General features: G+C 36.9%; 1 protein-coding gene across 7 annotated transcripts in view; it reads right to left on the bottom strand.

Annotated features, from left to right (window-relative positions):
* The window catches only part of ATP6V1H (ATPase H+ transporting V1 subunit H), a 167319-nt gene that overhangs the window by 81368 nt on the left and 73714 nt on the right, over window positions 1-12237 (bottom strand). For all 7 annotated transcript variants that reach the window (XR_012020195.1, XM_072804613.1, XM_072804614.1 and 4 more), the window contains 2 exons: window positions 6908-7005; window positions 1496-1688 (listed from right to left, as the gene is read on the bottom strand). Coding sequence is in view for 6 of the 7 variants with exons in the window: in XM_072804613.1 (XP_072660714.1) it covers window positions 1496-1688; window positions 6908-7005 (291 nt within the window). In the remaining variant the exon portion in view is untranslated. The remainder of the gene's footprint in view (window positions 1-1495; window positions 1689-6907; window positions 7006-12237) is intronic.

The following is a 12237-nucleotide window of genomic DNA, read 5'->3' as shown; positions in this document are numbered from 1 at the left end:
CATAGTTGATGGAAATGTAAATTTGCACATTTATGAAAGGTGATTTGATGTTCCCTATCAAAACTGTAAAAGTTTATTATTTGGTTCAACAATTCCATAGAACTATATCCAACAGAAATATTCATCAGGTGGGCAGACATGTAGAAGAAACTGGAAAACACCCCACATACCCAACAAAAGGACATTGCCTAAAGAAACCACTTTACATCAACACAGTAGAATGCGGACATTTAAAAAATTAGTGACGATCCACATATACGAAAATGAACACGTACTACTCATTATGTATTGCTAGGAATAAAGTTATGGAACAGTATATCTAATATGTCATTTTATTTTTAAATACAGAATAAAATAACACACCTATTTATATATTTATCTCTATGTGCTTAGAAAAATCTGAAAGATGTTAGTGACTGGCCGATATGAGGTCTACACTATTTAAATTTTTGCAATACATTTGTACTACTCTTTACTTTTGATTTGCTGTTATTTGAAGAAAGCATTAAGAGTAAATAATAGTTAAAGAATGTGAAGGCAATAACTTGGATATGCATGTCTACCAGCAACATGCCTTCCGTCTCAATATCCCCATTGGTAAAATGAGAAGACCAATACTAACATTAATGATACTAAAAATAATAATAATCACCATGTTATAAGAGCAGTGGTAAGCATTAAATGAGTTAACAAATGGAAAGCCTTAGAACGATGCATGACACAGGGTAAGCACTCTCTGAACTGCTCACTATTATTACTCTTGGGTAACATTCTTAAAAGACACTAGGTTGGCCAAGTCATCCCTCAGAAGCCAGATTAAATCCCAAGGTGACCAACAATGTAATCAACACAGAATTACTACAATAAATATATTAGGTCTGGGCAACCAATTAACATACTTTATTTCTGTGTTACAGCTGCCTGGCAGCCATAAGACCTAGGGTTAAGATTCTAACTCTGCTCCCCCTCTTGTCCTCAACTCCCTCATCTGTTCAAGGGAGAGAGCTGACTTAAATAATCACCCAAATTCTAATATCCTAATAGGACAACTTTACTATACAAAATGATTCTGTATCTTTAGAGTTGCCTTGGAAATAAACTGCTCATCAGCAGATCCAGAACCTGAAATACAACTCTATACTAAAATAAGGGCCCCTTAAGAGAAAAACTTCCATAACAGTGTCTTGGAACGCACTGCAACAGAAAGAGATTTCCTCTACATGAACATCATACAATTACATCTCCTATAAGTTTTCTATAACTCATATATTTTATCCACTCAAATGGTTTTTCCCTAATCCCACTCCCCCATGCCACAATACAAATTAGTGAGATTTCACTCTATGTTCACCAATGGTTTCATAACTACATGGAAAACAAGCAATTTTTTCCCACCTGCTAAAAGCCCTCAAATATACTCCACAGGGAAAATGCCTCACATACACACATACACAGACACACACACACCATTAAAAAAATACTATAAAACACTTACACGGAATGCTGCAAGAATGATTCTTGTCACTTTCTCTTTGACCGATTCTTGAAGGATATCGGACAGGACAGGAATGATATTGTAACGCCGCAGATGTTCACACATTTGAGGACTGAATGCCAGGAGCCATATTGAAAAAATCATTTGATATTGGAGTTGAAAGCCACACTTGTTACTCAAAACTCCCATTATGCTGAAAAGGAACACACATTAACAAAACATTTACTATAACAGTGCAAGCTGTGAATAACAGAAAATTATGGAAAGGCAAGTATATATAGGAATTCTGACTTCTGATTTTTCTGTTAACATAAAATTGCTCTTTAAAAAGTCTAATAAATTTTTAAATGTAATTTTACAATCTACAACTAACAATTTAGTGGAAGGCTTATATTTGTGCCATTTCTCCATTTTTTGTGATTTATATACAGTCATAAATTTGTTGAATTGCCCTTAATTTTCTCATGCTTGATTTCTCCCTTAACACTTTTTCTATTTGGGGTTGTTATTTAAGACTTGTTTTTAATACTGGTGTCAGTGTTTCAAAAACTGCAAAATCAAGTCATTCTATTCTATTAATACCCTAATACTAATTTCCTTTTGCTGTCTGATTGCTCCACTTATTAAAGTAAGCGTCCCTCTCTTTGTGATACTGCGGCTGGGACTTGGAGCCACAGTTCATTCTGCTCTTCCAGCTGGATCTGCCGACAGGAGCTGCTAGAGACTGACTGCCAAGATGGAGGTAAAAAAGGCTTTGTCCTGTCAGCTTCCTTCTCCTATAGGTATCACTCCAGCAAGAGTTCCTCACCTCAGCAGCAGAGATGGTGCTTTCTCGTGGAAAGCAGCTGAATTCAGTCTGCAACAGTGTCAGCCAAATAGCCTCTCTGCATACTCTCAAAAATAACAGCACCAGCCATCTGGGTCCCTGACCTATGAGGCACTTCCTCTGAGTTCAGGAACACAAGCACGTAAATTTTAGTAATTCCAATCTCTTACCTTTGTTCCCTAGCTTTAGGGGAAGTATCTATTTGTTACCTCTCTGACACTTGAGAGTTCTTTTGTTTTCAGAAACCTAATAAACATGTATACCTAGTTAACAGTTCTTTATATTATATTATCTCTGTTTAAAAAATCTGTAGATGACCAGAGGGGTTATACAGAGCTTTGGACCAATACACTATTGCTGAAACCAAGACAGAAAGGTTTCAAAGGAAGCAGCAGTCAACAATGATGAACACGGCAGAGAAATTTCAGAGTTCAAAATCTGTCTACAATATATATGATTCTATTGAAAAAATAAGGAAGTCTTCTACATCCAAATATTAACCATAAGAAACACTCCAATGAAGCAAAATAAACTTCACCAGAATATTCACCAGAATACAGAAGAGTTTCCCATGGGGGCAGGAATCCTAACTCTTGAGGACAGTGGAGCATGAAAATGTGCTAAGGGGATACAAAGGACACAAGGGCCCAAGATAAACCTAAATACAGTAATTTAACATTTGTTGAAGAGCTTTATGGCAGGTACAGTGCAAGGCACAAAGACATAATGGTGGCAAAGACAGACACTGCCCATGCTCTCAAGGAACTCAGAGTCTAGAGCAGTGGGAGGGAAGGATTCTCAAAGGAAGTGACCCTGGGGAATGAAGGATGAGTCAGTATCCAGCCCATTTAGGTCTCTGCTGTCCCTCTCAAACTGATGAGTTTAGTTTTATTTTTAGTCATTGAAAAACTTATAGAATCTGAATGCTACATTTGTTAGCTATGTAATACTTTCCAACTAGATTACAATTTTTTAAAAGAAAAGGAACCATAGGTTTCTTTGTATTCCTTGTAATATATAGTATAACAGTATGCAGAGAGCTCAAAAAATAAATTATCAAGTCCAAAACTAGAAGGCTAAGGTCCATGAGCCAAAATAATTATTTAGTGTTCCATTTTGTTTTTAATTAAGGTCTTAAAAGAAATCAAGGCAATACAGGGCATAGGGAGACAAACAGCTGATTGCCTAGCTGAATTGTACACCTTTAGCTAGGTGCTGCTCTTCACAACCATGAGCACCTTGCACCTCATTACACAATATCACCCAATAATGTCATGTTTTGACATTCAGAATAAATCTTACCTCTCATTTATATACTATTTTCATTATCTACAACTTTACACTTTCAAAATATTTCAACACCAATTGAATCTATGGAGGCAACTATCCCAGAAAAGCCCCCTTTTGCTCCAGTATTTAATAAATCAATGCTAACCAGCAGACTTTCTAGTGAAGTCAATATGCAAGACAATGCAAAGTACATTTTTGATCTCACATAAGTATATAAACATCTAGAAATAGTATTGTATCATCCACATAATAGGCTTTTTTAAAGATTTTATCTATTTATTTACAGAGAGGGAAAGCACAAGCAGTGGGAGGAACAGAGGGAGAAACAGGATCTCAAGCTGACTCCCCACTGAGCGCAGAGCCTGACAGACAGCCCAATCCCAGGGCCCTGAGACAAAGACCTGAACCTTAAATCAGGCTGAGTCTCCCGGGTGCTCCCACATAATAGGCTTCTCAACAGCAACAACAACAAAAAAAAAAGGACATGTAGGAAGTACAGGTTTTGTTTCTTTAAAAACGAAAAGATTAAGTGAGTTTTTTTATTGCAATATTATCAACAAGTTAACATACTATATCTTTATTTATGCCTGCCCTCAACCCAAAGGTCTCTTTTTTTTTTATTACTGTTAATCTAATTAGCAGTCATTATTATATCAAAATGTACAGGCTGAACACGGAGTATTCTAGACTCTATTTGTCCCTGCTCTTGCTGCTGAATTGAACAGTTAATACTGCTTCCTGTTGTTCAAAATACTAAGTGCCAGTAATCAGAACAGCTATGTTTGCTTAACATCGGTATATCATCAGGATCCACCGGACCAAATTTTAGTATTGAGCTTATTTTTTTTAGCAATTCTGTTTGTAGAAATAGCTGTTTCATGATTTTTATTCTTTTACAGATCTTCCAAAGAACAATAAAAATGTATTTTTTGTATAATATAAATATAAATATAAAAAATTTCCCTAAATGAGAAAGGCAGGTCACTGTACCTGTGTTGTATGCACGAACAATATGCTTATGTTTATACTGAACACCTGCTGTCCTTGCAGGAGTCTGAAGTTTTCCTGCATGCTAGAGGTGGGGACTACCTGACAAATCTCCAATAAAAACCATGGGTGCTGAGTCTCTAGGGGGGATGCCTGGGCAGAAAAATCACACAAATGTTGCCACATTTTTGCTGCTGGAGAAAAAATGCTGTGTGACCCCCACAGGAGGGATAGAACATAAGGAAGTCAGTCTAACATGGATTCCTCCAGACTCAGCCTGATCCACTGTGTCTCTGAAATAAATCCCAGCCATGAGAATGACTACATGTGGAGTCCCTTGAGTCCTTCTGCTAAATCTCTTAACACTGTATGAACAATGAAATTCAAAGAATTCAGAACTTTTTATTTTCCATCCATAATGGCACAGACCTGAGGAAGGCATTTTCGTAATAATTATTAGATGAACCAGAAGTTGAAAGCAAAGAGCATTCTGTTCTCTAACAATGATGAAGCAATTGATCATATAAGTGAAATCTCAAACTCTGTCTTCAGATGACTGTATCATAAATATTTTTTTATATATTTATTTATTTATTTATGATAGTCACACAGAGAGAGAGAGAGAGAGAGAGAGGCAGAGACACAGGCAGAGGGAGAAGCAGGCTCCATGCACCGGGAGCCCGATGTGGGATTCGATCCCAGGTCTCCAGGATCGCACCCTGGGCCAAAGGCAGGCGCCAAACCACTGCGCCACCCAGGGATCCCCAGATGACTGTATCATAAATGCATTTTCTCAAACTCAATAATCAAAAAGTGAAAATATGTAAGGACAAAAAAAAGGAAATACGGTATTTTCACTTATTTAGTGGTTCATCATGAAAGCCTTCAACACAATATTCTGCAACCAGAACCTGGACCATTCCATTTTGCTAAAAGGGTATGTGATGGTTATCTTTCATCTTGTATGACATTTGTGCACTAAAATTCACTTACCACAAAAAGATTTACCATGGAAAAAAATCTTTTTTTTTTAGTTTTTGGAGAAAGAGAAATGGTTCATATGAGGGTGGGGGAGGGAGAGAGAGAGAATCTCAAGCAGACTCCCTTCTAAACAGAAAGCCTGACATGGGACCCAGTCTCACAATCATGAGATCATGACCTGAGCTGGAATCAAGAGTCAGATGCTTAACCCAGGGTCCTGGGATCAAGTCCTTCATCGGCTCCCCACAGTGAGCCTGCTTCTCCCTCTGCCTAATTTACTAATTTACTGGGACCCTGGGTGGCTCAGTGGTTAAGCATCTGCCTTGGGCTCAGGGCGTGATCCTGGGATCCAGGATGGAGTCCCACATCAGACTCCCTGCAGGGAGCTTGCTTCTCCCTCTGCCTGTGTCTCTGCCTCTCTCTGTCTCTCATGAATAAATAAATCTTAAAAAAAAAGAAAAGAAAGAAAAGATTACTAATTTACTGAATCAATGGTAAATGGGCATTTCATGACAATTCTATGCAAGTCATAAGAAAAGCCATTTGTGGAAGTAACCTAGTTGAGGAAGTTGCAATGGAAATACTAGTTGAGATTCCTCTAGCAGGTGTATCCCTACACTGGAGATGGAGGCATCAGCCTAGTAGAGTCTAATGTCTGATGACACAGCATCAGAAGTCTTTAATCAACTCTTCTTGCTCATCAAGCAAACTTCTGTTGACAAAGTTTGCTTTAGTTTCCTGTATAGGTTTTTCATAAACAAGGTCTTCACTAACCAGAGAGTAAGAGCAGTGAGATCTCTCATTATTAAGAAATAAACTGGCTTTTTGGTAGTAAAAAAGAATTTTGTTTGTTTGGAGATGGGAGTGCATAATTTGTTATATAAGCACCTTTGCTAACCTGAGAGGATAGCTTTTCAGGGCTTCTGGACCTGCAAATTAAGACCCCACAGAGACTAATTACACAGCATTACAAAAAATAGGTTATATTCACTCTTCTGGGTAAGACCTTTTCTTGTTGATTTTTACCTGCATTCACCACAAAATACTTTCATACTTGTTCTTCTATTCTGAATACCTATAATTTGTTCTATCAAGCAGTAGGCTTTTCAAAGTTCTTAGCCTCTTAAATAGCACAGGTCAAGTGAGGGGAAGGGGAGATATTCCGTTGAGTAGTTACTGACTTCCATGAAGGTTAGCATAATCTATTGTTAAACAGACATGGAAAAATGTATTTCTTTTAGATGATTAACTGTTTTAATTTCTTGGAAAATGTCAAGGAGAGATGCTTTCAAATGTCATTCTACATTCAAAGTAAAAGGGCTACTCACCAGTTTACCCCATCTGCTTCTACCCAGGCAAAGCGATACTCATTGACCCGAAGCATCAGCTGCAGGCACCCAGCAACACACTGCACATACTGAGAACTCTATGCAAGAACAAGTACAAGGTTTTAAAATTGAAAAGTATTTAAATACATGATGAGATCATGCACATACAGAAAGTCTGGACTTTTTTTTAATTGAGTTTCTTATCATCAGAACATCCAAAAGTCCCTAATATTTTTTCAAAAGTCAAATCTCCATTTTTGTTTTCCTCTCTACCTCTTAGAAATGCAGTTGGTTTTCTCTGCCAAATTAAACCTACATGGTTCAAGACTACTTAACACACAGTCAGGGAAATCAAGGAACAAAGTAACTATATCCTTGAGATGGCTTGATAAATGTTATCTTGCAATGTTTCACTTAGTCCTGGAAAGAGGCATTATAGAGATGACACTACTCTTCATAATCCTAGAAATATCAAACAACGACAATAAAATTAAAAAGATAAAACTGTATGCTTTGAGATGGGCCTATATTTAAATGGTCTGAGGTTAGTCACTGAACTTTTCCAATACTCAATTTCTCTGTCCTTAATGAGGATGATATCCTCAAGCATCCTGAAGGGGTACTGTTATTCATTAAGCATACAGCTAGATATTTTGTAGAAATTCAATAAATAGGAACTTAAAAATACATATATACAGAGCATAGAAAAAGTCTAATTAAACATTTGAAAATGACCTTTGCTCTATAATTTTTAATAACTATCAGCTCAATAGCACAGTTCTAGAGAAACTGCAGTAAAATCTGGAACTTGAAATAAACAAGAATAATATCCCCAGGAATAATGCAGGCACCTACATTTTAGCAAAACTAATAGCAACACCTGGCCTGGGCTCTTCTCTAAGTATTTACCATGAGCCTAACATCTGTAAGAACAGAGAGACAAGAAGAATTTTCAGACTCTAGCTTTAACGAATATGCTAATAAAATAAAAAGGAAGAAAGAAAAGGAGAGAATCAAGAATGTTATAGAAATTCACAAAACCTAATATACATGATGCTACTACGCTCTGTGTTTTAATTCAAAGTTCATAAAACCTAAAATTTTAAGGAAATTCCAAGCATTCAATTACAATATAAGTACATTTGGTGAAATTGTCAAAAGTATCAGGAAAAGGTTATCTTAGATTTTACCTAGAAAGTAGTGAATATAGCTTCCCAAAAGCACTATGCATCCAGTAATATAATTTGCCTGAAAACTCAAAACATTAGCAGAAATGACCCAAAAAAAAAAAAAAAAGAGTGAATTTTCAGCTCTAAAACAATCTTCCATAATGGAAAAAATATATGTTATTTTTCCAATTAAGTCAGCAGGTAGTATTCCTTTATGAAAGAGGAATTCCATTTTTCTTGTGCAAAGATAGCCTAAGCAAGGTTTCTACATATAATGAATAAAAACGCAACTAGGACACTCTCTTCTCTTCCATTTTTCATCTATTTCCTCTTGACACAAAAATGTCTTGTTTCACTAAGCCTTTCTTTTCTGTGTCCATTTTACTATACTATGTTGAAATACATGATACATTTCAAATATGGATTCTTCATTGTCATAGAGCTTCCAGACTCACATTATAAATGTGCATATTAAAGATCCCGCTTCTAAAACTGTACTCGCATCTATTATACATAATGAAGCAGTCCAAATACTATTCCCAAAATCACTTTCAAAGTATATAATGAAGGCAACACTGGCAAATGATTGAATTATTATATCACTTCCTTATCTTTCACTCACATGTGCCCTATTACTCTCATGTATAAAATTACTCAACAAATTTCTTTCTAAATAATCAGCCTTCCATCAAGCCAACAAGTCACCATCTCTACTCCCAGACAAAGGTAATTCAATACTGCTGGAGAAAATCATACAATCCTGCAAAGCCAAACAAGCAATTATGGATTTGTTCTTTCTGCCATTCCCCAGTTACCCACAACTCACCACTATCCCAGTGTCCTACTCTCTTCCCTTACTCTCAGCAGTATGAGAAAATATACGTACCACTGGTTAGATTCACCAGCTGCCAACATCTCACCCTCAAACTGAATGATGCCTACAGCCATTCTTGCCACTCTCTCACCTAGGAGACCAGCAGACTTATTCCTGTCCACAACCCTCAGCCCCAGCAAAGTCTATATCTCATTCCTCCCAAATGATGCTCCATCCATCAGACCCCTCTCTACATCTTCAGTCTCTGATAGGCTTCCTCGCCTCAGCCTCTAAATATACTCAATCCTTTCCCATCTTAGTGTTGTCCCTAAAGCTTCTACCAATCTCTCCATCTTTCTTCCTCCTAATACATGAAGGTTTCTTGAAATAATTATCACCAAATTGTTATCTCTTTTGGATCTTATCACCTCATTAATATGTCAAATTCTAGGATAACAAGTGATCTTAAAAGGCCAGTTCCAACAGTTACTTTCACCTGAGAGTGAAAAGAACCTGAGAACCAGATCTCAATCTCCAACTACTAACTGAACAGCTCTCCCCCATTCTTGTCACCATTCAAATTGACTCACCTACTGCAAGTCTTAGATCAACAGTTAACTCCTCCATCATGAAAGAAAAGCAGTAGCATAAAGTACAGTAGTAGTATATAGTAGTATACAATCGTTAGGAACAAAGGCTCTGGAACCAGCCTGCCACACTTAGCCACCTATAAACTACGTAACCTTGAAAGAGCTTTCTACCTATAAAATAGGGATAATACAACAAATCCCATGGAATGTCAGTATAATTTCATTAGTTTGTATATAAAAGAGTTTTCAATGGTATCTGTCATATAATAGTCAACAAATGTTTGCTGATCATTTCTCCAGGTGGAATTAATCATTTTCGTGTGCCACATATAAATCTCTATTGTAAATCCTTTGGTGTGTGTATGAATATGTGTGTGTGTGTATTAGTCATCCCCATTTGACCAGAAAGCAAAAGAGGAGTCTTTCTTAATCTCAACATTTAAGCATAATCCCTGGCAAAAGAAGAAAGAAAAACCGAAAAGAAAAAACAAACCAAAAACCCCAGCACTTTAAAAATGTTTGTTCACTGAATTAACTATTCATTCCACTTGATCTTTTTTTATTGTGTTATTTGGTTTTAGGAGGAGAAATAGAGAACCTAAAGTTTTAAGATATACCTTGTCCAAGAGAAGTATTTTTTGTTTTCTGCCTAGTTTTTTTTTTTTAAAGGACAAAATGTAGAAGGCCCCAAATTGCATTTTATCATTTCCTTTAAGCTGATTTCCATGATAATAATATAAAAATGTACTACTATCCTCCATACTGTTCAATGGACACAATCTTGATCTTTTCCTCCTGGATATATTTTTATTTTTGCTTGAATTTCCTATTCTATTAAGATTTTTAAAAGTATTCCTGAAATAGCTGTAATTGCTAATAGAAAATCCTGAAATCTCACAAGATTTCAAAGACAAACTTAACAAGAAGTGAAAGGCAGAGAAATAATCTATCTTACAGGACAATATCAAAAACCACCAAACTGATGAAGCAGTATTTGAGATAATCAAATAGTGCTCCTTCCAAACAGAAATGTCACAAGAAAGAATCAAATAAGGAAGAGCATCTCTGTGCCTTCCCTTGGAGCTGTACCAGCGTGTTATCTTTTCCAGCTGACCTCTCCCTGACTTATAAGTCTCCTGAGTCTCGCTGACTCCTACACTCAGAACTCCGAAGGACATTTGCCTATATGATCAGCTTCTGGGTATTAAGTATAGTTATGAACTAGAAGTATGACTTGACAAGTAGTATGGAACCTCATTAATATTTGTGTGCAAATATTAAGAGTATATAGGGGCTCAGTCAGTTAGGCATCTGCCTTCAGCTCAGGTCATGATCCCAGGGTCCTGAGATTGAGCCCTGTGTCAGGCTCCCAGTTCAACTGGGAGTTTGCTTTTTCCTCTCCCTCTGCTCATGCTCTCTCTCTCTCTCACTATCCCTCTCTCTCTCTCTCTCAGATAAATAAATAAAATCTTTTTTAAAAAATTTGTGTACATTGTTTTAATTGACCTGAGTTTTACATGAAATTCTTTGTACATATTTATGATAAAATATCCAATCAACATAGAACATAAAATAAAAACCTCCCTCTTATCATCCCTCACTACCACTGCTAAGATGCAATCACAATTAGTAGATTTCTGTGTAGGGCAGCCCGGGTGGCTCAGGGGTTTAGCACCACCTTCAGCCCAGGGCGTGATCCTGGAGACCTAGGATCGAGTCCCGCATCGGGCTCCCTGCACGGAGCCTGCTTCTCCCTCTGCCTGTGTCTCTGCCTCTCTCTCTCTCTCTCCCTCTCTCTCTGTGTGTCTCTCATGGATAAATAAATAAAATCTTTAAAAAAAAAGTAGATTTCTCTGTAAACTGCAGAAGTTTCTATGCATTAGATGTACATCTTTTATAAAAAATACAAATAAGATTATACTATAACTTTCCCTTGTAATTTTCTTTTTCCATTTAAGAAGTCATATACTTAGAGATCTACTGCATTTTTAATCATCTATATAAAGATTTAAAATCCACTTGTGCTCTCAACTTTGATGAAGTATTCCTTCATTCAACAACATATACTGGTTGCTTATACCATCTGGTATGTAGAAGGGATTCCACTTTATTTTCAAATATTTTTGTAGTTAAAATACAACCAAATATGAAGAAGCCCATCTGACCTTGCAGTTATAATCAAATGTTTGACAGCTACAAACTCAGACTGCCTGGACTGTCAGAAACTAAGGGACATAAGGCTTCCTTCATTCTAAGTCATCAACTATTCCCCAGAAATGTTTTACAAGTCTGTATTCAAAATCCGTTCAACAAATATTTACAAAGTGCCTACTATGTGCAAGACACTGTTCTTGCACTGGACACATAGCTGTGAATAAACAGGCCTCACTGCCTTCCCTGAGGGAGCTTACAGTCCAATGGAGAAAGAGGAAAAGTACACAAAAACAAGTAAATTACAGAGCGTTCTAGAGTCTGACAAGTTCAATACAACAAAAATACCATTAAGAAAAGGAAATAGGATTAAAAAAAGGGGGCGGGGAGGAACCAGCAATGCAGAGAGGGAGACATGAGTGCTCTTTTAAGTAGAATCCTTGGAGGAGACTCACTGCTGAGCAGACAAGTGACAGAATCCAGGAAAGTAACAATCAAGTCACACAGCAATCGAGGAAAATGGTGCTTATGCTGCAGTATGGCAGACCCAGGGCCACATACTTACAAGCACTTCTCATGGCTGCTCTATGCCATATGACTCCCCCT

Source organism: Canis lupus, chromosome 28 (genome assembly GCF_048164855.1).
Source record: "Canis lupus baileyi chromosome 28, mCanLup2.hap1, whole genome shotgun sequence".
In the NCBI taxonomy this organism is placed as follows: domain Eukaryota; kingdom Metazoa; phylum Chordata; class Mammalia; order Carnivora; family Canidae; genus Canis; species Canis lupus.
The sequence above is the reverse complement of the archived record's forward strand: the minus strand, read 5'-3'. Positions and strand labels throughout refer to the sequence as shown.